Source organism: Aquila chrysaetos, chromosome 3 (assembly GCF_900496995.4).
Source record: "Aquila chrysaetos chrysaetos chromosome 3, bAquChr1.4, whole genome shotgun sequence".
NCBI lineage: Eukaryota > Metazoa > Chordata > Aves > Accipitriformes > Accipitridae > Aquila > Aquila chrysaetos.
In genome coordinates this window covers 28,019,947-28,043,472 of record NC_044006.1, presented here as the reverse complement: position 1 = coordinate 28,043,472, position 23,526 = coordinate 28,019,947, and the positions used below count along the sequence as shown (strand labels likewise).

At 45.1% G+C, this 23,526-nt stretch overlaps 1 protein-coding gene across 1 annotated transcript in view; it reads left to right on the top strand.

Annotated features, from left to right (window-relative positions):
- Window positions 1-3,251: 3,251 nt before the first annotated feature.
- VOPP1 (VOPP1 WW domain binding protein) overlaps window positions 3,252-23,526 on the top strand; it is a 63,879-nt gene continuing 43,604 nt past the window's right edge. Inside the window, exon 1 of the mRNA XM_030009952.1 lies at window positions 3,252-3,706. Coding sequence (XP_029865812.1) covers window positions 3,656-3,706 — 51 coding nt within the window. The 5' untranslated portion in view covers window positions 3,252-3,655. The remainder of the gene's footprint in view (window positions 3,707-23,526) is intronic.

Sequence of the window (23,526 nt, the reverse complement as noted above, 5' to 3'; positions counted from 1 at the left end):
CCTCGCCCTGCCTGCCTCGCCGACAAGCTGCAGTGTGGTGGATAGAAAGTGTTCATTTATCGCCTAGACAAGCTCTAAGGGGCTCTGTTGCAACTCGCACTTTTGCTGAGAAAATGCCACATGCTGGGCTAAGTTCATTTGTACTCGAACTCCATTAAAGCTAATGGGCTTTCCCTGGGGATGAAGATGGTTCCTTGAAGCTAGGTGGAAATGAAAGAAGACATCACTTAAGTGATCCGAGATATGACTGAAATGAAATATGAAACTGTTTATTCCTGGGTCAGGAGCTGGTTTTCCTTTTTCAGCTTATCTCTTGGTCTGGAAAGAATTTTATAGCATAGGAAATCCATACGCTTATCTAGGCTGGATAATAAACCATGCACTGGGAAGCATACACTTCCAGACTGTGCAGCTTCCTCTTCCTCCAGCCCACTGCTTCCATCTCACTTTTGCTAATCTGTCTATTGGATAAAACCAGCATTAATATATTTTTTTTTCCTTTCTTGCCCCAGCTGTAGCCACGTTTTTTGAGAAAAAAAAAAAATCTAATGCTTTCTTGGTTCTCAACCTAAACTCAGTAGTGATGCATGTGTTAATAATTAACTGAAATGTATCTGACAGCTGGCTCTTGCCTAGGCATATTTGATAGTGGGCCATCAGCTGAAAGTGCAGGCAGTGTTGGCTTTCAAGGGTGGTAGTGTCTGAGGTTGCAAGACTCCAGATTCCTCTCCTACCTTTTCTTTATACCTTAGTGCTTTCTCAGTCTTCCCAGAATTTGTGCTATCAGGGTTTTTGCCTGTCTCCGGGCTGCCAGAGCACCCATGTCAGGGAATACAGCAGTGGCACGAAGCACCTGTGCTCAGCACTGACATTCAGATCAATTTGACATCCATAAACGGGTCAGGCTGTTTGGCTTCTTCATGAAGAGTCATCATGTCTTTGTGTGTCTCCAAAACATCGTCTCCTTGGTCACGCAACACAGAAATTAGGAATGGGAAGGGAGTTTAGTGTCAAAGCCATATGTCAGGACAGGGATTTGAAGACTGTCCCTTTCAAACTTCTATGAATTGAAGCCTTTTTGAAGTGATGCCTGACATTGTATGTTGAGACAACATGAGCTGATCCATCTTAGATGGTACCCAGTGTACAATGTGTCTTTCTCTATACTCCAGATGTAAGAAAGGGTGACTTTTCGATTCAGACTATATATAGAGACTTGCCTCATTCCATCTTCACTGTTGGACAAAGTGATGGCTGTGACATCTCCTTAAGCATCTTCTAGCAAATTCAGTTAGAGATGTGAATGTTCATCTGAAAAATGCACCTCACAGCTTCAGATTGGTTGGCATCAAATAGAGACAAAGAGAGCTATCAAAATCAGCGGTCATTCAGGAAGGACATGTACGGGCTACAATGTCACGCAGTGTGTGGGAATTTGTTAAAGTTCACAGTCACTTCTTACATAGAGCGTATGACCTGGGCCTCAGAGGACATGTGACTAACGGTGCCAGCTGGAAGCTGCTCCTAAACTCCCCCAAAGTCCACTGTATGGAAATAATAACCACCTGATGACATTTCACTGGGCAACGTGGCATCAGGAGATGGCAAGTTTCTTCCTTGAAGACTATGACAACAGGGAACTGCTGAACAAAGGAGCTGTGTGTTGTAAGGATATGCTAATTGTTTTTAAATAGGTAGCCCACAAAAGGACAGTGGGAGGGTACACCTTCAGAAATGCTGCTGGGAAAGGTCCGTCATTCAGGGGGAAACAGGAGAAGGTAAGAGAGTTCCCGCCCTTATCTCTTTTGATAGTCTTCTGAGGACTAGGTAGCTAGCTCTCCTACAAAGCAAGGGCAAGGGACCTCGGTGAACTCTGGTCCCTCCTAAACTGAAAGAAGAGCCATGCCTCCCTCCCACCGAACACAGTGCCGTGTCCAGCTGTGCTAAGAGTGGAAAGGGCTTGGAAAAGGAGGCTCAAAGCACCAAGACAAGGTGGCAGTGAAGGAAACACACAGGGCATAACTATGCCAGCCACCTGCCACGGGGCTCACTGCTGGCGTTGGCGAGCACCTCCACTCTGGTCTAGGACTGGTCCTGAGACCTTTGTAAGAAGATGATGCAGGGCTGTTACTAAGCAGGCTGAGGAAATGAAGGACCAGGGCGGGAGCGCAGCCTCTTCTCTCAAGGGCCAAAGGTGCACCCTGCAGGCATGGGGGGGCTAAGCATGCCCACGCACCTCCCGTTCTCACCCACGAGCCTGAGGGAGGAGTCGTCCTCATAGAATCACAGAATGGTTTGGGTTGGAAGGGACCTTCAAAGATTATCCTGTCCAACCCCCCTGCCATGGGCAGGGACACCTTCCACTAGACCAGGTTGCTCAAAGCCCCATCCAACCTGGCCCTGAACACTTCCAGGGATGGAGCATCCACAGCCTCTCTGGGCAACCTGTTCCAGTGCCTCACCACCCTCACTGTAAAAGATTTCCTCCTTATGTCCACTCTAAATCTACCCTCTTCTAAGTTTAAACCCATTGCCCCTTGTCCTGTCACTACAGGTAAAAAGTCTCTTTCCCTCTTTCTTACAAGCCCTCTTTAAGTACTGGAAGGCCGCAATAAGGTCTCCCTGGAGCCTTCTCTTCTCTGGGCTGAACAACCCCAACTCTCTCAGCCCGTCTTGACAGAAGAGGTGTTCCATCCCTCTTGTCATTTTCGTGGCCCTCCTCTGGACCTGCTCTAACAGGTCCGTGTCTCTCTCGTGCTGGGGGCCCCACAGCTGGGCGCAGCACTCAGGTGGGGTCTCGCAAGTGGAGCAGAGGGGAGGATCATCTCCCCCCACCTGCACTTGGCCTTGTTGGACTTCACCAGGCTCACGCGGGCCTGCTCCTCCTCCTCGGGGCCGGCACCCGAGACACCCCGACCGGCTGGTCACCTCCCCGGCGACCCCGCACAACCCCTCCCGGGGCAGGCCGCTGGTCTGTGGGGCCAGGGCAGGTCAGCGCGGCCGGCGGGCACGGCCCTCCCGCGGAGGGCGGTTGCCATCGCGGTCGCCATCGCGCTCGCCCCGCGAACCGCGGCGGGACCGCCACGGAGCCCGCTACCCGCCCCCCGGGGCCGGGGGCGGTTAGCCCGCTCCCCCCGCCCCTTGCCACCGCCCCCTCCCGGCCGGGCAGCGGCGCGGGGCGGTGCCGGGGCGGGCAGACTCCTCTCCCCGCCCTCGGCCGCGGCGGCGCCCGGCCTCTTTGTGCCCGACCACCGCACTGCCCTCCGCCTCGCCTCGCCTCGCCTCGCCTCGCCGCGGCGCTGCCCGCCCGCCCGGCTCCGGCCGCCGCCGAGGGAATCGGCGGGTCAGCCCGCCCTCGCCCTCGCCCTGCTCTGGGGCGTCCCCGCCGCTTTACCCCGCCTCGTCCCTCTGCCCCCGGCGCGGGCTTCTCGCCGCCCCTTCCCCCGGGTTGTCTGTCAGCCCGCCCTGCTCGCTGCTCGTCCGTGTCCGTGTCCGTGTCCGTGTCCGTGTCCGTGTCCGTGTCCCCCCCGCCGCCCCCGGAGCTCCCCCGCCGCCAGGGATGGCGCCGCTGACAGCGCCCGTCCGCGCCTGAGCCGGTAGGGGCGAGCCCGCCGCCGCCGCGGGAGGAGGAGGAGGAGGAGGAGGAAGAAGAGAGATGAACCGCTTCCAGCCCGGGGTCGCGCTGCTGCTCTCGCTGCTGTGGGAGGTGAGGTGGGCCGGGGGCGGGGGGAGCGCTGCTCTGCCTGCCTGAGGCGCCTCCGGCAGCCCCGGGGCGGCCGGTTCAGCCCGGGAGGGCGGCGGGGGCATCCGCCAGCAGTCACGACCTGGAGCTGCGCGGCCGGCGGAGGGCAAGCCGGCAGCCCGTACCCAGCCGCGGCGGGGGTGGTGGCGGTGGCGGCGTGTGGGAAGTGGTGCTACTGTATTTATTTGGGGGTTCACGTCCTTGCCGGAACGGGCTTGGCTCCGCGAGCTGCCGGGCAGTGCGCGGTCAGGAGTGCGTGGGAGCGGCGGCGCGGGGCTCTGCTGCCGTAGGAGGCTGCCGGGGTGCAGTAGTTACGGCTGTTAGCAGCGACCTGGCTTGCTTGCCTTCTAATGTTTTATTGCGGGAGCGGAAAAAGATTTATCTGTGGTGTGCTGGAGCAGAGTAACGCGGGACCTGTAGGCAGGGGCACAAGCTGTTGGAAGCTGTCCCTTCCTAATAGGCCAGCTGGCTCTCCAAGGGACACGAAACGTGCGCCTTTCCGTAAGGGTTAAATGGAAGGTGCATCTTTTATTTTTATTTTAAGTATACTTTCGTGGAGAAAGTGTCAGTTGCGAGGTAGAGGTGCAGTGGCATCAGCTCAGGAGGAGCCGTGGCGGCGCCGAGCAGCATGGTTAAACTTCTCAGAAAGCCTCCGTAGCGCAGTTCTAATACTTACAACAAACAAGCAAACAAACAAACAAAAAAAATTAGCAGGTTACGTTAATTGGAGGGGGGAATTGTGCCACGCAGTTATGTCATGGGGCTGGAAAACCAGCTCCTATTTTAGCCAGCAGATCCATAGCCATTTTCTGGTGGTGAGCTGTCTCTTGGTCTTTGGTTTAACCTTGGCGTTGGGGCAGGCTGGGGGGCATCGGTGGCCACCCTGGGACAGGTTCATGGCAGGCACGCCACCATGGGCAGCTCCTGGCAGCAGGTTTGCCAGCACGCTCGAGTCATTGCCAGGACACATGCGGTGGCAGCGTGCTGGAGTGATTTCGGAAACGCCCATGGGCTTGTCTTAGGTACGTCTTTATGTTTATAAAGCCCAGAGGCAGTCTAGCTGAAGGTGTCGGAGGAGTGGAGAGCTGTGTTGCCTCTGTGATGGAGCAGGTTAGACAGAAAATGAATTAATTTTTTAAAAAACCAGCATACCACTAAACCCATACATGGAAACCAGAGTGCTGGCTGTATAATTATTGTTTTAGGTAATGGATATAATTCATGAAAATGGTGTTTACTACATGTTTATGCCACCTACGTAGATGAACGATTTCTGGTATGTTGCCCACTATGTCATCCAGCATCATCCCATTAAAACACTCAGATCAAAATCACCATTTAATGTAAATGAATGTAACTCTTTTCAAGTTAATTGGGCTGCATCTCGTTTCCCCAGCTGTAAATCTGGCCCAGAGCCTGGCCCGCGATTGCTTCTTGACTCTGCAGAAGCTCCTGAGAAAGCACAAATGGCAAAATGTCGATTAAATGAAACGGGCACCAGCATTTCCCAGAGGGAATTTGTTCATCTGAGAGTGTGAAGGGTTTCGCCCCTCCAGGATCTGTTTGATTAGACGTCTCTGCTCTCTTAACGTGTGTTCTGCTGAAAAAGATCCTGCGAGCCTGAAAAAAGTAATCTGCATAAATCCTCTTTGGATGTAGCCAATGTTGCTGTTATTAAGCTTTTACACTGGTTTTAATTGTGGGGGGTTTTTTTCTTTTTCTTTTAGTCTAGAATGTTTGTTTTGCCATCTGCTTTTGTGGATTTTTTTTTTTCTTTTTTGGAAGTGCTGAGGATACCTTTTTAAATGAGATGCTATGTAAATAAGAAGCATTACAAATTGTTTTAAGTTGTACTCTACAGGGGAAAAAAAGGCCCAGAAACAGAAAGCTGGGGGTTTAAATAACTGAATTGGAGACATCTGGTCATTTAGAAGGTTTTTGGTATTTGAAACTTTTGCTGTCTTCTGCACTAACTTCCATACTGGCTATTATCTGAAATAGCATTGTTACAATTATTTTAAATGTATTTGTGGCTTCAGCATGATCTTAGTATTTAACAGAGCGTGAGCTGAGGAATATATTTTTCATTCAGCATTTTGCAAAAGGCTTTGACTTATCCGAATAATGGGGAGGGAAAAAAGCCATTTAGTCCTTCAGAGCAATTTGCAGTAGTTTACTGATGTTTAAAGTTCTCCTTGGTTAAACTACCCAAAATACTTGTTGCAAGATGTTAATGTATTTTCTGTCTGAGTGCATTCAAAAACACTATTTCTGGTTATATTGATGAAAGGAATAAACTCCCTCATAAGTAAACATACATCAAATTCATGGTGGGTGTCAGTTCGGGTGTGGGGAGTGTTTCTTTGTGGCTTTCAGGTTGAAGCCAGTCAGTAACTGACTGTGCCGTGCTTCCATGAGGAAGGGATGGTTTACTGTTCCTGATGTGAAGGCAGAAGATGCAAAAGAGGGACTGAGGGGCTGGGAAAGGCACTTGCATCCACTGACGGGCGGTTTCACGAAGGCAACTGAAGGCATTGCTGTCGAAGCAGGATTTACACGTAAGAAATTGCTGGCTCTCGATGCTAGGATGCCAGTCTTTTCTCTACGAGAGCTTGAGATATACTAATTACAGAAATGCCCAGAGCACTGTGGTGGTAGGAAGTGGGGATTAATTCTGAGTTTTCTTGTTTGACAAGGATTTTCCACCATAACCACAAAGACTTCCCACGATGGAAGAAAAATCTTCAACCCCAGGACCCAGGAAACTCTGCTCTGAGACGACCTTGTTGTTAGAGGAGAAGAGCCAAAGATGCCATGAGTTTTGCTCACAACTTAGTCGCAGTTGAACAGTTTAACATGTAAGCTAAAATGAGGAACTTTTAAGGTGGATAACTTGACAGGTAATTTTGGTTCGTGCAGGAAGAAATGAACACTGTTGAATCTTCATCCATCTTTCTCTTTCAAATTAATTTGGCTACTTGGATGTAGCAGTGTGTTATTAACCGCAGTTGCCTGAAACACCCTTTTTTACCAGGAGCCTGGATGTCTGGTAGAGTCGTAGTACTGGGGTATATGATTTCAACATGCATGAATAGCCAGTGGTCTCGCTCGCTAGTGTGGCTCAAGGTTCCACTGACAGGACAGGACAGTGTTTTGTCTCAGTTTTGTATGAGTAGATGGCTCTCAGTTTTATGGAAGGCTTTGAAGATGTCCTTAAAATGATGTCTGTTTGGGGTATGTATCAAGATTTTTTGCTTTTATTTCATTAGGCATCCCAAGGGCTTTAGCCGTCTGAGCTTAAATGTGACCTTAATGAATAGCGATGTCTTTGGGATGGGGAAAAAATAAAACTAAACAATCAGCCCCACTGCCCCCTTGATGATTAAGCAAGCTTATTTTCAGCCTGAATGAGGGCACCAGAGTATCTCCGTGTGGTTTACTTCTCAGACTGAGTGCTTGCTTTCTCTCCTGCAAGCTGAAGAAGAGCTGGGTGGCTGAGGCTCAACTCAAGGATGGGGAGGCTCAACTCAAGGATGGGGAGGCTCAACTCAAGGATGGGGAGGCTCAACTCAAGGATGGGGAGGCTCAACTCAGCTGTTTAAGCCCAGTAGAGGACCCTGCTTGTGCTGCAGTGGTAATAAAGAAGGTGTTTTATTGTTACTGCTGCTGAGTAGCTTGCTGGGTAGCCTCAGCTTTCAAAACTGTCAAATAATTCTAGGTGCCTAAGCTTCTGGTTGGCCCATATGGTGTGTCTAGAGGAACCTAGGAGCTAATGCTAATATTTAAGTCAAGTTTTTTAGTGCTCTGTATTAAGGTAAGCTGAGGGCTGTGGTAGTTGCTGTAGGTGGTGAGAGATGTGGGTGAGAATCGCACCACGATGGTTTCCTCATGGCTATACAAAATTTAGAACATCACTTTTGGAAATACTAGCATTGATATTTCTACATTTCTCATTACTAAGAATTATAATGTGGATGCTGATAGAAATACTGATAATTGGATGGTTGGAAAAAAGTGATCAGTGTAGTCCTCTTGTTTAATTTTTCAGATGAAAGATACTACAAAAGAGTGAAGTGCCTTTTTTTAAAAGAATGAAAGAATGGACATGTCATATGAACAGCAAAATGTGTTATCTTGAAATAACATTCAAACACTCCCGACAGTCTGTCATACAAGATTTGTTTAAATAAAAGCAAGGTTGGCTAGTGCATCTCAGTTGGGTAACTGCTGTGCGGAGATTTTTAGTATTATTTTTGTAAGTGGACTTCAACAGGACAGATTTGAGCAACCAAGAGAAACCTAAAATCTTGTCCTCCTTGAAGAGGTTTGTTTGAGTTGGGTTATTTTTTTTTTTTTTTTTTTTTTTTTTTTTTTTTAAATCGTTGTAGGACCAAACACGTTAAGATGGGAAGACCATCAGTCTTAAAGAAAAAAACCCACATTTTGGTCATAGTAGGCACAGGTAGAGCTCAAGAAGTTGTGAGGATTATGGGGACCCCGGCCCCAGCTTCTGGCATTTTCTTCTATCTGTTAGTTATCAGGTTTTCCTTTATGTATGTATTATAGGAATGTATGTACCCTTGAATGTGTGAATGTGCATGCATACTAGGGTTGTTGTCTCTATGGTGCCCCTCCCTGTGGAAGCCCACTGATACTGTCCTATTGATGTTTTAAGTCTTGTGGGTGTTGCATCAGTGGGTGGTGGGAGGAATAATCCTGTCCAAACCCATGGGGAAAAGTCTGTCTCCAAAAATTCTGCAAGGGAGTTGTTAGTGTAGGTGTGTCCACTAACCTCTCCTGCTTGTTAGTTTTAGTTATGTAGGGGCTTAGCAGCTTAAACAATTTTTGGTGTTTTTTTTTTTTTCTTACCCTCTTGCAGCTGGTTGGAAAGCAGCTATTGCATTGCTGAGTGAAGGCAAGAAAGAGCTTACTTACGATTTATAGTTTGGGGATCCAACTGGTGCTGGCAAGTCTTCCCTGCCTCTTGACAGCAGTGAGATGGGCCGTGATTTCCAGGCAGGAGGACTGAGCTTGCACACTTTTCTCACTTTGCTTCTGCTGAGGAGATGGATTCGTGTTCGCTGCGGGAAGGGAACGGTGGCCGAGTGCCATTTGCATCCTCTCAGGGGAGGTGCGAATAGCTGTGTTGTGGGTTTTTTGGGGCTTGGGGTTCGTTCTTCATCAGAAACAGCATCTATAAAACCTGTTTGTATTTCTTACAGCAGGCAAAAATGTTTAGCACCTTCCATTATGCTTTCTCTATAAAAGGGAAGTCCTCTGACTCTCTTTTATCTTGGTACTTCCCACTCAGCTAATGCAGGTGTCTGGAAGGATATGGTAAACTTGACCAAAGCAAGCCTTTAAACTTCGGTTGCTCTTTGAAAATGGATTTAGCAAAAATCAGTGAAAAAATGCTCAATGAAAACTGTTTGGTTTCATGCAAATTTATTTTGGTTTACTCCACTAGGAAGAGGCTTAGGAAAACTGGAATGAGTGTGCCCACATACAGGTTTGCTCTGCTTATCTGTGTAGGCTGAGTTTATAAGCAGGAACAGATTAATGCTTGAGCTTATGCTACAGAATATAAAGTAAAAATTTCTTATTTCTTGCTGAGACAAGGTGGCTACTGGTGTACTTCAAATTTGTTGTGATAAAAAGTAAAATCCATATAAATAAATAAAAAAATTACAGAAAGCTAGCATTTTTTAATTTTTGAGCCTAATTTTTGAAGATGCTGCATTGCTTTGTATCCTCAGCAATGCAGCTGTTTCCACAGTTTTTGTGTTTTGCTGGCAGCTTTGTTGAAATCCTGTTAGGGTTTATTATGGCAAATACAAACTCACTTCTAACTAGCAAGAGGCAAAGCCTTTCTAAAACAATCTTTTTTTTCTTTGCTCAAATAGTGCCTTTTGGGCAACGAATCTTAGGTCTGTCTGAAGGCTGGGAACACAGCCTGGGATCTCGGGCATTAAATAGCACTTCCAAGACAAGGGAAAGATAAGGTCTTAAATAGTGGATACTATCACTTTCCTGACATCAGTAAGGTAATACATGAGATGAAATACCATGCCTGGTATTTTTGGGGGGGGCATGAGAGGGGAGTCTGGGTTTGTTGAATGCTTTCTTCTTTTTTTCTTTTTTCTTTTTTTCTTTTTGAGAACAATGTATCTTGACAGGTTTCTCACATACTAAGTGGAAAAGTTTCCACTGCTGAGTTAAAAATGTCTTTATTCTCAAGTATGTCTTCAGTTTTGTGCTAAATAGGTGTTAACTAAACCCATGTTTTAAATAACTCAGCTAAAAATCTCTTCCTCTTTCTTAATGACTCAGCAGTACAGGAAGGGTAACGGGTGTAAAAGCCCACCTTCATTTGTTCAAATACCATTAAGTTTGGCAGGATTTCGGTGCAAAACAGAGGAGGAAACCTTCCTCTCTGAATATGCTGCTTTCAAATGGTCAGCCAGTTGTCTAGCCTAAAAAAAAAAAGGGGGGGGGGGGGGCGGGGGGGAGAAGGTGTGTGTGAGAAGCTTTAAATCTACTTTTACATGGTTCGCTTTTCTTTTTAAGGCTGACATGAGCTGCTCCTGTCTTGAGTGCTGTCTTGTCTATCCCAAACAAATAACCCCAACGAGAATCATGATTTTCAATGGTTTGAGCAGCAATAGTGCTGAGGATGCCTGCAGGTCCCAAGCTATCAGCAGTGCTGTTGCAACGGGCACTGATGTGTTCAGCGGGGTTTTGCGTGAGGGACCCCAGTTCTGCTCTGATCTGCTTTTTGACTAAGGCAACTCACATCTCCCAGCTGTCATACAGAAGTAATAATAGCATACGGGATTGGGTTAAACCTCTTCAGAACTGGGTCATCCTGTAGTTTGAGATAGTGTAAGATAACATTAAGCCGCTTCATTACTTTTTTTTTCTGTAGCTGAAATGATAGCAGTTTCTGTTCCCAAACTCGTGCATGTGTGTCCCCGCATAAAGCATATTATGCCACGCTAAGGCTGAGGGTTTGCCTGCATATTGCTTGGGATGACCTGTATTTCTAGGGAAAGTAGGGAGCAGAGGAGGTGGCAGTAAGTGCCAAATAATGCCCAAGTACTACTAGTTGTGTAACCTTGAGAAAAAGCTAAGGCAGATGCCTTTGGATTTGAGTGTCAATTGGAAGAGGTGAATTGAGATAGAAGTTGTTAGTTTGTTCTGTCTTCTGTTCCTTTGGTATTTACAGAACTAGGTCTTTGGGTTTTAGCAGTCTTAATGCCTTGTGTATTGGGTCTGGTTGAGATGGAGTTAATTCTCCTCATAGCAGCCCTCCTAGTGCTGTGCTCTGCATCAGTAGCTAGAAAGGTGTTGATAACACACCAGTGTTTTGGCTACTGCTGAGCAGTGCTCCCACAGCATCAAGGCTGTCTCTCCAGTGTTTTTGCCTCCCTCAATGGCAGGCTGGGGCTGGGCAAGATCTTGGGAGGGGACATAACCAGGACAGCTGACCTAAACTAACCAAACAGATATTCCATACCATATGACGTCAGCTCAGATATAAAAGCTAAGTAAAGGGAGACGGAAGGGGGGCATTTTCATCTTCCAGAGCAACCACCACGCGTACTGAAGCCCTGCTTCCCAGGAATTGGCCAGACATCGCCTGCTGATGGCAAGCAGAGAATAATATCATTTGTTTTCCTTTGCTTTCACTTTATTAAACTCTCCTTATCTTGACCCATGAGCCTTTTGTTATATTTTCTCCGCCCTGTCCAGCCTAGGAGGGGGAGTGATAGAGCAGCATTTGTGGGCACCTGGCATCCAGCCAGGGTCAACCTACCACACCTTGTTGTTGAGGGACTTCACAGTTTGAGGTTTTCCCATCATGCCAGCAGTGCGCAGCTAGCTGAGCTTAACGTTGAACTTGCAGTGTGGTAATGGAAAAGCACCCAGGATCTGCAGGTGATCCGTGGATCTTGGAGCTTGTGTTTTCTGAAATCCAGGACTTAAATTGTGCTTCTCGCTTACTGCAGGTAATGCTTTTGATGCTGACTTCTTAAAGCCCTGGGTGAACATTAGTAAATTGTATCTCGCTACACCCCATATGTGGCAATCATCTGCATAGATGTCTGCAGTGTTCCTAGAAGGCATTGGATGGGATCCTGAATACGCTGTAGGAGCATTGGGGTATGCCCAAAACCTTCTGGTGGGTGAAACTTCCCAGAGTGGCTATGCTGACCCATGCTGCCAGCTCCCCATGTGTGCACCCATCACAAGGTGCCCTGCGGGAACCCATTTTGGTTGCAGCTTCACCTGGCTTTCCCCATGCGTGGAAACTATGGGCATAGCTGTGGCACAAAGCCAAGGGCATTTGGATTAAGCTTGTTTTAATTCTATAGTAATCTTGACCTCCTATTTTTATTAAAGCCCTAATCCTGGGCCCCATCCAAAGCCCATTAAAAGTCAATGAAGACATCTCACTTGTTTCTAGCGAGTGCTGGGTCATGCTGCCCGGAGGGTGCTGGCTGCCTTTGACTTTGGCATCTCAACCAGCTAGAGGTGCAGGTGATCTCTGCTCCGTGCATCTGCTGGAACAGCGTGGGCAGGGATGCTCGTGTCTTCCCTGGGCCGAAGGCACGCGTTTATACACCGCTGCTTCTGAAAAGCTTGGTTGCCTCAAGTTGGCTCTCACCATCGCTCGTCTGTGCACCTGTGGTAGCCAGCACATCCGCCCACGGTGCTGCTGGTGCAGCTCTCCTTGGGGAAGGAGCTACTTCAGCCGGCTGCGGTCACCCTCCGTGTTGCGTAAGAAGAGGAGCATCATAGTGATTATATAAAAGAGATTATGTAACTGGGTAATTTGGTAATCGCCTCTCCGGTGAATCCTAAGAATAGCTTGCGAATATGCATTTATTTCCGTGATAGCCATCCACAGTGATTAAGCTCTGGAAACTGTGGGTGCTGGGCCGCGGCACAGAGTGCAGCATTGGCACCTGCTGTGTGTGTGTTTGCACTGACACTCCCCAGCTCTGTCACCCCTGTGCTGCTTCGGCGAGACACATCAGCTCCTGTTCCCCTTGCCCCATAGCATGGTCTGATGTGCTATGCATGTATGGTGAACGTATAAAACTGCTCTGACTGTAAGTTGTCTTGGCTTTTGATGAGCCTGTTGCTAGCTGTCGGTGGCATCCTTATGATGGAGTGCAATGCGTAGGCAGAGCAGATGATGGAGGAGGGAACACGTGTTGCTGCTCCATGAATTGGGGCTGGTTTTGCTTTCTCTTGCTTCCCAGAGTATCTTTTTTCATGCTGAAGTTGCCAGTCCCCCCCCGTGAGGTGTCTGGCGGGTACTGGACAATTTCCAGGGCTGGACAATTTCCAGGATCCTGGTGAGGAGCAAGGAGATTCCTGGGCTGCTTTGAGATGACTAAGATGACCATGTGTGCTTCAGCCTGGCTCCTACTTGCGTCGCTGCTCGTGGGTTTATCCCTCACTTGCAGAGGGGAAGGTGACTCTCAAAAAAAAATCAGATACAGCCAAAGCCAGCGAGAGCTACCGTAGTGGTAATTGAAATCTTCAGGGAGAAACTGGGGAGGAGATGGGTGCTGTTCCTTGCAGTCACTTAGCCCCGACAAGGTTGTGCCGGGGTGAGCTAAGGATAGCTCAGAAGAAGGCAGTAAGGGGGCGAGAGGCTGTGGTGGGGAGAGGAAGCGAGCGAAAGGAGCTCTCTGAGCGCCAGTGATTCATCTGGGAACATCAGTCCTGGCTCTGAAAATGTTCCTGCCGTTCTCAGCTCAACTCTCAACTGCTGGAGTCTGGGCGGCTGCTGGGTTGTTTTTTTGTAAGTTTTTCGTTTGGTTGGTTTTGGTTTTTTTTCCTGGCTTCCCCTATTCTTGCTTTTGTGGGTTTTTAATTTCCTGTCCTATACACTGTCCTGAAGGTATAGTTGCCACCTTTTCTCATTGCTCTAGCCACATCATCTTCTCTACCTTGAATTACTTTATTGGCTCCTCATCTCTTGCTGCCTGAAGCTCAAGCTGTTTAACCTTATCTTTAGGCTGCCACATAATCTTCTCTCCACCCACAGCTCTGACCTGGTTTCCTCCTCCTCCTCTCAGCCTTGCTGGTCCATCATTCTACCCTTCTTGGCTTAGGATGGCTTTCTTCTCTCTTTTGTGCGTTACTGATTTAATGATTTGCAATACTTTCCGCTTCCTTGGCTGCTGAGTCCCAGTTATCTTTTTAAAAATTCTTTAACTTTTTCTGTACTTTCCTCTTCTCTTTCTTTTCTAGGCTTTCTTCAGTCCCATCTATGATTCAGCCCTGGCACATCCACTGCCCACGTGGGCTTTGCCTCTCTCATAATTTCTTTACTTTGCCCTATTTGCAGAGGGAAAGGCTGTACTGTCTGTGCTTAAAAGTGCCCTGTAAATCCGTTTCTCATGTGTTGCAATTAGGTGTTGGATACAGAGTAAAAAAATATAATTAAAAATCCTTTTTACTTGAAAGACATACAGATTTCCATCCTGTCCCTTTTGCCTGAATATCTGTTTCCTTGTGTGCTTTTCTCCTTTTTGTATGTTAGGCTAGAGATTTGAGGGTTCAGCTTGCTGCTCTCTCTAGAATTCCCTTTGCAGCATGGGTGACCCCTCGTTACAGCAGGCTGCCCTGTGTACAGACCCTTTGTCCTTTTGTATTTATGCCTCCTCTCTTTAGTAGGGTATCAACCCTGGAATAAGCTGCTGTTGCTGTCAGGGCAAAGGAGTGTTAGGGGAATGTTTTTAATAGACATATGGTTGTTGCATAATGTAGATGGAAAGTAGGCAGATGAGACTGTGGGGCAGCTGGTAAGCTTTCTCTGAACTGTAGAGAACATGGGCAGGAACAGGCCATGGGTAATACAAAATCATTATGATACTGTGTAAATTCTCAGGTGTTTAATGGATTTAATTTTTCAGTCTCAAACTACACATCTGGAAAAAGATGCGATTTGAGAGTTTTTGTGCAAGAGCACGTAAGGATGCGTGAGAGCTGTTGTGCGAGCTTCTGTAACGTGAAAACTGTTTAATTTGCAACTGTGCAGATACATTAAGAGTAATCCTAATGGGACTGATAGGCAAGTGTGAAGTAGTGAAAAGAGGAGGAAGACCAAATTATTGTACTATATTAACTTGTTAAAACCAGTGAGAGTGAAATGTTATCTCATTTTCATCAACATTAATGAGAGGTATGTCTGTAAACTCCTGCCTAGGATCAAATAAAAAGATTATTTCTTAGTTTCAGATGGATAAGAGGGCTCAAGGTATATAAATATGGTATAAACAGGTATGAGGGCAATTTTCAGATCCGGAGCAGAGACACTGTACAAGATTTTGCTTTACTTTTGTCTACCTTGCCAATGTCACATACAGCACATATAATCTCATTAATTTTATTAGGAGTGTATATTATTCTATGTTCTGGGACCTCCAGACACAGGCGTTGACAATGCAAGTTGCTAGTCTGTGGCAGAAACCCTGGAATGTACCGGTTTTACTGGATTTGGTGGCAGCACTCTCACTGGTGGGGAGGAGGATAACGGGTTACATGTTTTACAGTTTTAACTCGGATCATAATCAGTGATCTGCTCCCTTCCAAGAAAATAGAGTGTAGGGATACTAAATTTCTTACAGAGCTTCAAGTTCAGTTAAATAGATTCAGTTAAATAGATTTCCAAAAGCAAGTCTGATGGAGAAAAAAAAAAAAAAAGAGCAGTGTCTGCAGATATCCCACTGTCTGGAAGTGCCTGATGGAGCAAAATTAATAACTTTTAAGAAGTTTCCTTTTGAAATGTTCCTGCAGCAAGCTTTTGAAAAAGATCTAGAGAGGCTTGGAAACAGGAACCCTTTGTAAAAAGTCTTTCCTTCAAGTGAGATGTGAAATTAACACACAATGTGAAGCAAGGTTATGAAGGGACAATTAATACTGGGTTTTCCTGATACCGCCTAGAGAAAGCTCGGCAGCTTTATTCACAGTGGTAGGGATAGCGCTTGTAATTTCATTGTCAGCATTTGCAAGTGTTACTCTAGCACTGCTAATGACTCCCTGGACATCTCCTCGAAGGTGACTGCCTCGCTCATAAGGATTGTAAACACGTGGGTCTTGAGGAAGGACTGAGATGTGACTGTGAAGCCGTCCGCACGGACAAATGACTCTTCCAAGGTATTTGACCTCCCTGTCTACGCAGGCTTGCCAGATTTGTCTGGACTTGGCCCTCCCTCAGCCTGGTAGGTGTTTTTGCAGCCAGTTGATGGCAGGGATGTGCCACCTTTGTGCCTGGGAGGTGTACGCGTGTCAGCTTGGCACAGAAGTGCCTGTGGAGCCGGCGTGACGGTTACAGCCAGCGGGGCTGGTGTCCTGCCGCTGTGCCGTGTACATCTTCTGCCTGCAAGGTCTACCTGGACCTGCAGGGAAGAGGTGGTGCTCATGCCCAGATGCCTGTTCCTAGAACATGCACTGAAGGCGGCAAAACTAAATCATGTACCTGACTTTAATACCTGGCTCTTCAACTGCAGAAAACATAACCATTCTTTTCTTTTTCAGTGCTATACGTTGTTCTGGAGGAGCAACTCTTTCTTAATGATGTTCTAGACTTTGATGTATGCTGCATTCATGGTAATGGCTTCTCCAAATACCCATCTTCCGAATTAGATTAAACCTATTTGTACGTTTATGGTATTTCTTCATGCTTTATTCAAACACAAGTAATCAAATAAAGAACAAATCGGGCTGTTATGCTTCAGAAGTCTCTGACAGTTAGTACTTAGATTTTTATGGGAAACCAGAATTTTGCAATTATTTGGAATGACAAGAAGTGTGCTTGTCTGGCACCTCTCACAGAAGGATTTTGCAGTACTTAAGAACATTAAATATGCCATAGCATGTTCCAGTCACATCCAGGCCAGATGCATAGCCATTGTACAGATGGGTAAGTGGGCAGAAAGTAGTGAAAGTGTCATGCACAGTGTCTGTGGCGGAATTAGAAGCTTACTATTTCTGACTCCTAGTTTCCTGCTCCAGTACAGTATAAGGAAACTGCTTTGACTTCACAGTAAACACTTGCTTTGGCTTAGGTAAGCACATGCTTTGCAACAAGCTCTTCCTTTTCATGGACTTCTAAATATGGGCATTTTTGGAAGTCCCATGCTAGACATCTTGTAGATGGGATGAATCCATCCAGGCATGTGGGTGGTCTGGAGGAAAATTTCTTGGATTGGGACTCCTCTCCTTGCGGAACTATCAAATTGTCACCTTAATGTTTGTTCAGTGTGTCCTGTTAGTGGTGAATCTGAGATCGATAGATACATCCAGACTCTTACTGTATAGGCATCTTTATCCTAGTCTCTTGATTTATGCATTTGGACATTTACCACTGAGCTATAATTGTATTTGGATTGTATACTTGACTTAATGACTTCTGTTGATCTAATTAACCTCAGACTGTTAGTGATGGCAGTATTTATTTGGGTGAAATATGAACTAACAAAAGTCTTCACCTGCATCCCACCTTTTTGGATAGCTGACTAAATCTGTTTAACTTATTGTTGTCTTTTTAGTGCTGCGTTCACACACGCTGAAATATTGCAGGAGCTGACACTTGTGTTTGAAGCTTTTTGTTTTCATTTTTTTGCTTTTAATTAATCATTCATTGAAATATGCAGTCCTAGGACAGTCTAAAATTTTGCAAAATTGGGTCAATGCCACTGCGTAGTTTTGGTCAAAATAGAAATAACAGCACATTGAAAAAGTTTCAGCACTTTCAAAGGCTGGTTTTGTTTAAATACTTCTGAAAGCTAAGGAATTGGAAGTACAGGTTTACAATATGTGGTCAGAGGAGAGTGAAACTTTTTTCTGAAAAGCTTGACGTTCACCCAGGGTGTGGGAGGCCAGTTTTATCTCCTTTATGTCCTCAGGATGATTTGAGTGTTTATCACTCTTCTGGAATAGTTCCTAGCCTGCAGGAGATAGAGTATACTGGAATTGATTTATGTCAATTGTTGACATTATCGCTCTTCTCCACTGTGTGAAATACAAAGGAAATATGCACTAAGCTAGGTGGAAAGCTACACCATAGCTCAGTGGTTTAGATGCTCTTTAAAGAGGGAGACCTGTGTTTGCAATACTTGTTCCAATTATACCCCTTCAGAGACAGAAGAACATAGAAATTAAAGACGAAAAAGGATGAGACGTTAGGTCTTTTGGTTGCTATTAAACAGCATGGCCTTGACTGGGGAAGTGCTTATGTGGGGGATTTGGGGAATCTGCTTGGGTCTTTTGAGGAGGAGGAGGTAATTCTGTCCTTGCTGTTTTTTACACGATGTCCCAAAAATTTTGCTACTGTCTCCTGGTAGAGATGGGATGCTGGTGTAGATGGGCATTTGATCCTATATTTATGCATTTCATGCAAGTAGAAACACTGTCAGCACAAAAATCTGAGATGTTGTCTCCTCTGATCACCTGCAGCTTGATGTTCATTCATTTCCAAGAGGGTGAGAAAGGTTTGAGTCCTTCTGGGTGGGAGAGAGACTTCAACACGGGTATGCCATATCCTGGCAGAGCACGTTAACTGGTTTGGGTGGATCTTGACTGCAAGGTGACAATTGCTACTGCCTCCTTTCCCTTACCTCTCTGTTGTGCAGTGTGTCTTTTGAGACACTTAATGGATGCCAAGAAAACGAAGATATTTATTTGTTTTAGGAATGCAGGAAACAATTAGTTTCAGAACCCCCCAAAATACAGTTATGCGCCTGACTCCCTAATATGAGTGGGTTTCTCAGAAGATTTCTGTTAAAGTTTCAGATCAAGCTGGCACCATCTGGAGTTTACCTGCCGCTACATAATTAATTTATATGCTGATATGAAATATTTATATTTAATAAATAGCTCATAAAAAAATCTGTCTCCCCTCCTTCTTTTACATTGAGAGCATCTTGTAGCAGCATTATGAATGTTGTCACACATCCAGGCAAGGAGTGTGGCAGTGTGGCAATACTGGAGAGATTTATTTCAAATAATCACCATTTCTCTGCAATAACTAGGGAGATGGGAAAAGTGGTACAGTGAAGGCTGTGGAGAAGGCAATGCCTAGTATGCCTTTCCCAACCTTAAAGACTGTTGTAAAACAGATCTGTGTAACATTTGGGCTTAGGGCATTGGTAGTGTCTTTTCTAAGCACCAGATTTTTGTGGGGCTGTGGTGTTGCTGATATTGCTGTGCCAGTTCATGGTACCTTCCTCAGCTGCTGCCTGTCTGATAGGGACTGGGGTAGGGAATTCGTGCTGAGGCTGGTTGTGGGGCTCTCCTTTTCCTTTCATGAAAATCTTAAGGCAATTTTAGATACTTTTAAAAAATTTTATTTATATGAACTGATGAAATGTCCCTGGAACTGGATGTTTAATACATAGAGGTGAGTTTATATATTCCTGTGTAAGTCTCTTCTATGCTGCTCTAATTGGTTTTATTTGTTTTGTTTTGTTTTTTTAATGTTTTGAAATAATCCAATGACTTACACTTTTTCTGGACTAGTCCAGTTTTCCAATATTATGTTTCTGTGGCTGGTGACAGGACTGGTAAATGAGGATTGATTTAGCACTGGCAGCTCTAATGTCAAGAGAGACCATTCAAGGGCTCTATGCAGTGAAATTAAAAGAAAAGAGAGAAACAGTTTTCAAATGAAAGTATGCACATCAGCACCATCAATCCTAAAGTTCTTTGTACCAACGTGTGGAATTGGCACTCCAGGTTTCTTGTTGCACACTGTGGATTTAGGCTCAGAGGAAACCCTGAGTCTTCAGCTTGTGATCACAATTTTACGTGCATAAATAGTGCTAGATTGTACAACATCCCCGAAGACTTCTCTGTTCTTCTATCAGGCAGACGCAGTGCAGGCAGTGTCGAAGCAAGCTGCTAACATGTGTGCCTTGCAAATATGCCCCAAACCTGACCTGGAGGGAATAAATCTGTAGGTGGATACACAGCCCAAGCTTCCCACCTCCTCAGTGCTCTGTCCCTCAGCTGAGGCTGTCGGCAAAGTTGATAATGAATCCTGGTGATAGGGATGGCTTTTTTATTGGGCGCAGAAGACCCCAGTATGGTGATATGACAGTTAAAAACCCCATGTTCTTTCTTTAGAGCTTGGCTTGTTAGAAATAATCAGTTACCTCATTCATTTCTTCATATATTTGAAGATATTTTTCCAAAGTGTTTTTATGTGTGATCTACCATAGTTTATAGGGAGCAGTATGAAAGTATGGCCCCATGGCTAAGGGCAACGTCAGTTAGGAAAGTGGGGTTCTGCTGTCGGCTTTGCCGCCAGACCTGGGCATGTTTCTTTGTGATCTTTGTCCCGTATTCCTCTTTCAGCGCTTAAGAAATTATCAACTTCTGTTCATAGATAGTCTTGGAAGCTATGGATTAAAAGCCATAGGAAAGACAGAGATAAGTTTGACTGAACTGGTTTGATTAAAAGCTGGTTTAAATAAAATTGATCACATTCTACCATTAACAGAGGTGAGCAAGAGGGATTTCTGATATCCTTTTACTGAGTACTAAGGAGGAGGACCAAGGGCCACAGAATTATCACTTGCCATGTTGTTGGTTCTAACATCAAGCAAAGCTCACTCTGACTGTGGGCTGGGGGTCTTCTCTCAGTAGGTCCTCTCTCATAATTTGTATTTTTTTGCTAACGAACTTAAAGGCTTTTAATGAAACTTCAAAAAAAAAAAAGTAAATAATCTTGATATCGGTTTCATTCCCTCTGTTGAGAAAGATTCATTTCTGGAGTTCTCTTTTTCCCTTTGTTTCATGGCCTTGGTCACATCAACTTTCCTCTTGGCCTGAAAAGCCTTAGGCAGTGCTTGTCTTGTGATACAGTTAGGGTTGTACCTTAAGGAGCCCCAAGCATTGCCATTGAGTAGTCTTAAACTCTCCTCCATCGTTTGTCAGAGCAGGGCTACCCTGTTTCTGCTGTATCTTGATTCTGGAACTTGGATATATCATTTTGCAAGAAAAAAGTAAAGTCTTCCTATTTAAATCCATGCAGCTTTGATTTGAGATTTGTCTTCAAATGAATTCTAACTCCAAGCAAAGTTCAGTCATAATGTTATCTCAAAATTATGGGTTCCCTATGGTTTTCCAGATGTTTGCCCAAGTTTGTCAGAAAATATTTTAAATAGTATTAGAAAAGTATAGAAATAGAAAAGTATTCCAGAGATTTTGATTTGTCTGGAAACCTAAAATACTTTCTGTGGCTTTATCACAGTGCTTTCATGAAAAGCACCCTCAATAAGCTACCACACAGACCCATCCATATGTTATGTTGCTGTTTGGGAGGTGTTGGTCAAAATCGGATGCCTTTCTAAATCCTCGTCTAGATAGTTCTCGGGCCATGAAGTACAATGGGACTTTTGTACGGGTGAGAGGAGATGCTCCTCCTACTTGGAGAGCTGTTGTGTTAAATTGGATGGTCTGTGTCTTGCAGGCATAAGATCATATTTGTGGTTGTTTATGGATTTTTAAAACTGCATAAACATGGGGTTTGTATTCTTTGACTGCAGCTATATAGGGAGAGTCTGAATATTTAATGGTGTATTGAATACTGCATAACTTTTCCATGTATGAACTTGCAGAAGGTGTTTTGATGGATTGGTTGGTTTGTTTCTCAAACTCTCTGTAGGGTCAGAGATCATGTGTCTGAAATATTTTATACATGTTGTGTGGGTTTTAGGTAATTAATACTTTATCCCTGCCCCTGAGATATGTGGTAGTGGTTAAAACTCAATTAGGTGGTGATTATACAGTGAATATACTGAATGATGAATATTTCATTTATTTGGTTTGAAATAAGAAATAAAATATATTGCTGCCGTGCTGGTTTTATTTCAAAAGACTTTGTCAAGACTAGCTCATTCAAAATCTGTTCAGTGTCCTAAATTTATTCTGCTGGAAGAATGCAGATATTTCTTTGAGGACTTTTTTAAAGGGATTTTGTTGCCTTGCTTTATAAGGATGCTTCTGGCACCTTTATAAAGGCTTTTTGCCTTGTCACCTTCAGATACAGACCAAAGTCGTATTCTGTTCACACCATTTATTAATTGAGTTCTTGCTAATTGCACATTGAGAAATATATGTGTCTGCGAGACTGGAAGAAATGAGACAAGTGTCCGTCTGTACCTGTACTCTGTCTCGGACGGTGCCAGGTGCCAGGAAAGGCCACGACCCTGCCTGCTGTCAGAGGTCCGTTCCCTTCATACTTCTCCAGCGTATGGACCCCTTGGATCAGAGATATTAGGGTGTAGCTCTCTTCACTGTTTCGGATCTCTCTTCCATGGATTTGTCTAGTCCCTTTTGAATCTGTCTGCTTCTGCAAACTCTTGCAGCAACAGATTTCAGATTTCGTCTATCTACTGTGTAATGAAGTACTTAAACTGATTTCCTGCTAGGACAAGGGGCATTCATTGAAACTAATGTTACAGGGCTTGGCGAATAATAGTTCTGTATTCAGCCTCATTCAGCTGTGCATTCAACCTTGCTCTTGCCCATCACCCAGGCATCTGTTTTCCAAGTTGAAGGCTCGCAAACATTTTAGACCCTTCTTGAAAGGTAGCTGCTCCATCTCATTATTCATTGTGGTTGCCCTTCTCTGTACCTCTGACTCCTAGCTGCAAGCACTTCTTGGAAAGCAGAAATAAGGACTTGGAGGTGCACTTAAATTCCTAAGGGAGAAATTGATCACTAGTATCTGCTGCAAATTTGGGATTGCCCTCCGATATGGGGAAAAAAAGCTCAAACTGATCTTTAAAATAAAGCTAACTTTAATTTCTAAGCTTCTAAGGAACTGTAGTACAACAACTCATTGGTCTGAGTTGGATTCCAGTAATGTTACTGACTTTTAGTTATAACTTACTCTGCATGGGGTTATTAGTGGATTAAAGGACTTTTCAACACCGAGAGCTAAAGACCATAAAACCTGCCTTGAAAAGTACGTATCGACTCATGTCACAAAGCTTCATTGCTTTTGATAAGGCTGGCCAGAGGGTAAATTAGTATGTGTTCACCTCCTGTGCTGACACTGAGAGAAACTAGTCTAGCATAATTTTCAAAATTCAGTGCTCGGAGGCTTGCTTGAGCGTGCCTGTAGGAAGAGATGGACAGATTTTAGCCTGAAGGACTGTGGATAAGTGCAGCTGTCAGAAGACAGTTGGAATACACGTACTGTTTCTGCAGAAAATGTTCAGCTCCCTTCTGTGGCGTGAGCATCAGAAGGAAGGCTGCTTATCATCATGAGTGACTCGTAAGAGCTGTACTGCATAAATGGAATTTTTATCATGTGATTTCTAGTTCACACTATTGTTTAGGAACAAGTTTTGTTTTATACAGCTGTCCCAGATTTATGGCTGTACTGCCACAGTGTCTTCCAGGGGTGTAACAAGTCATGTGGCTAACATCTGTCCTATGGTGTTTGTGCCTCTCAAGGGAAAAAGCTTTGCGGTGGAGCTCTTGGTTTGGTTGGGTGTGTTGGTTTTTTAATGTACATATCGTTGTGCATATTTTTTTTTTTTTTTGAAAAGGCAAAGTCGGGGAGATGCATTGTGCATTTAGGAAGAAAAGCAGTGGTGGTGTTTGTGAAAGTTTCTGTCTGTTTGCCTTTCAGTAAGACTTGAGATATCATAGAGTTTAGACTTTGGCTGTTATCAGTGGGGAAGCTTGTCTCAGCCTGCTTTCTCTAAGATGAGCTAAGATGATCTGCTAGAGAGCCTTGTGCCAAGCTG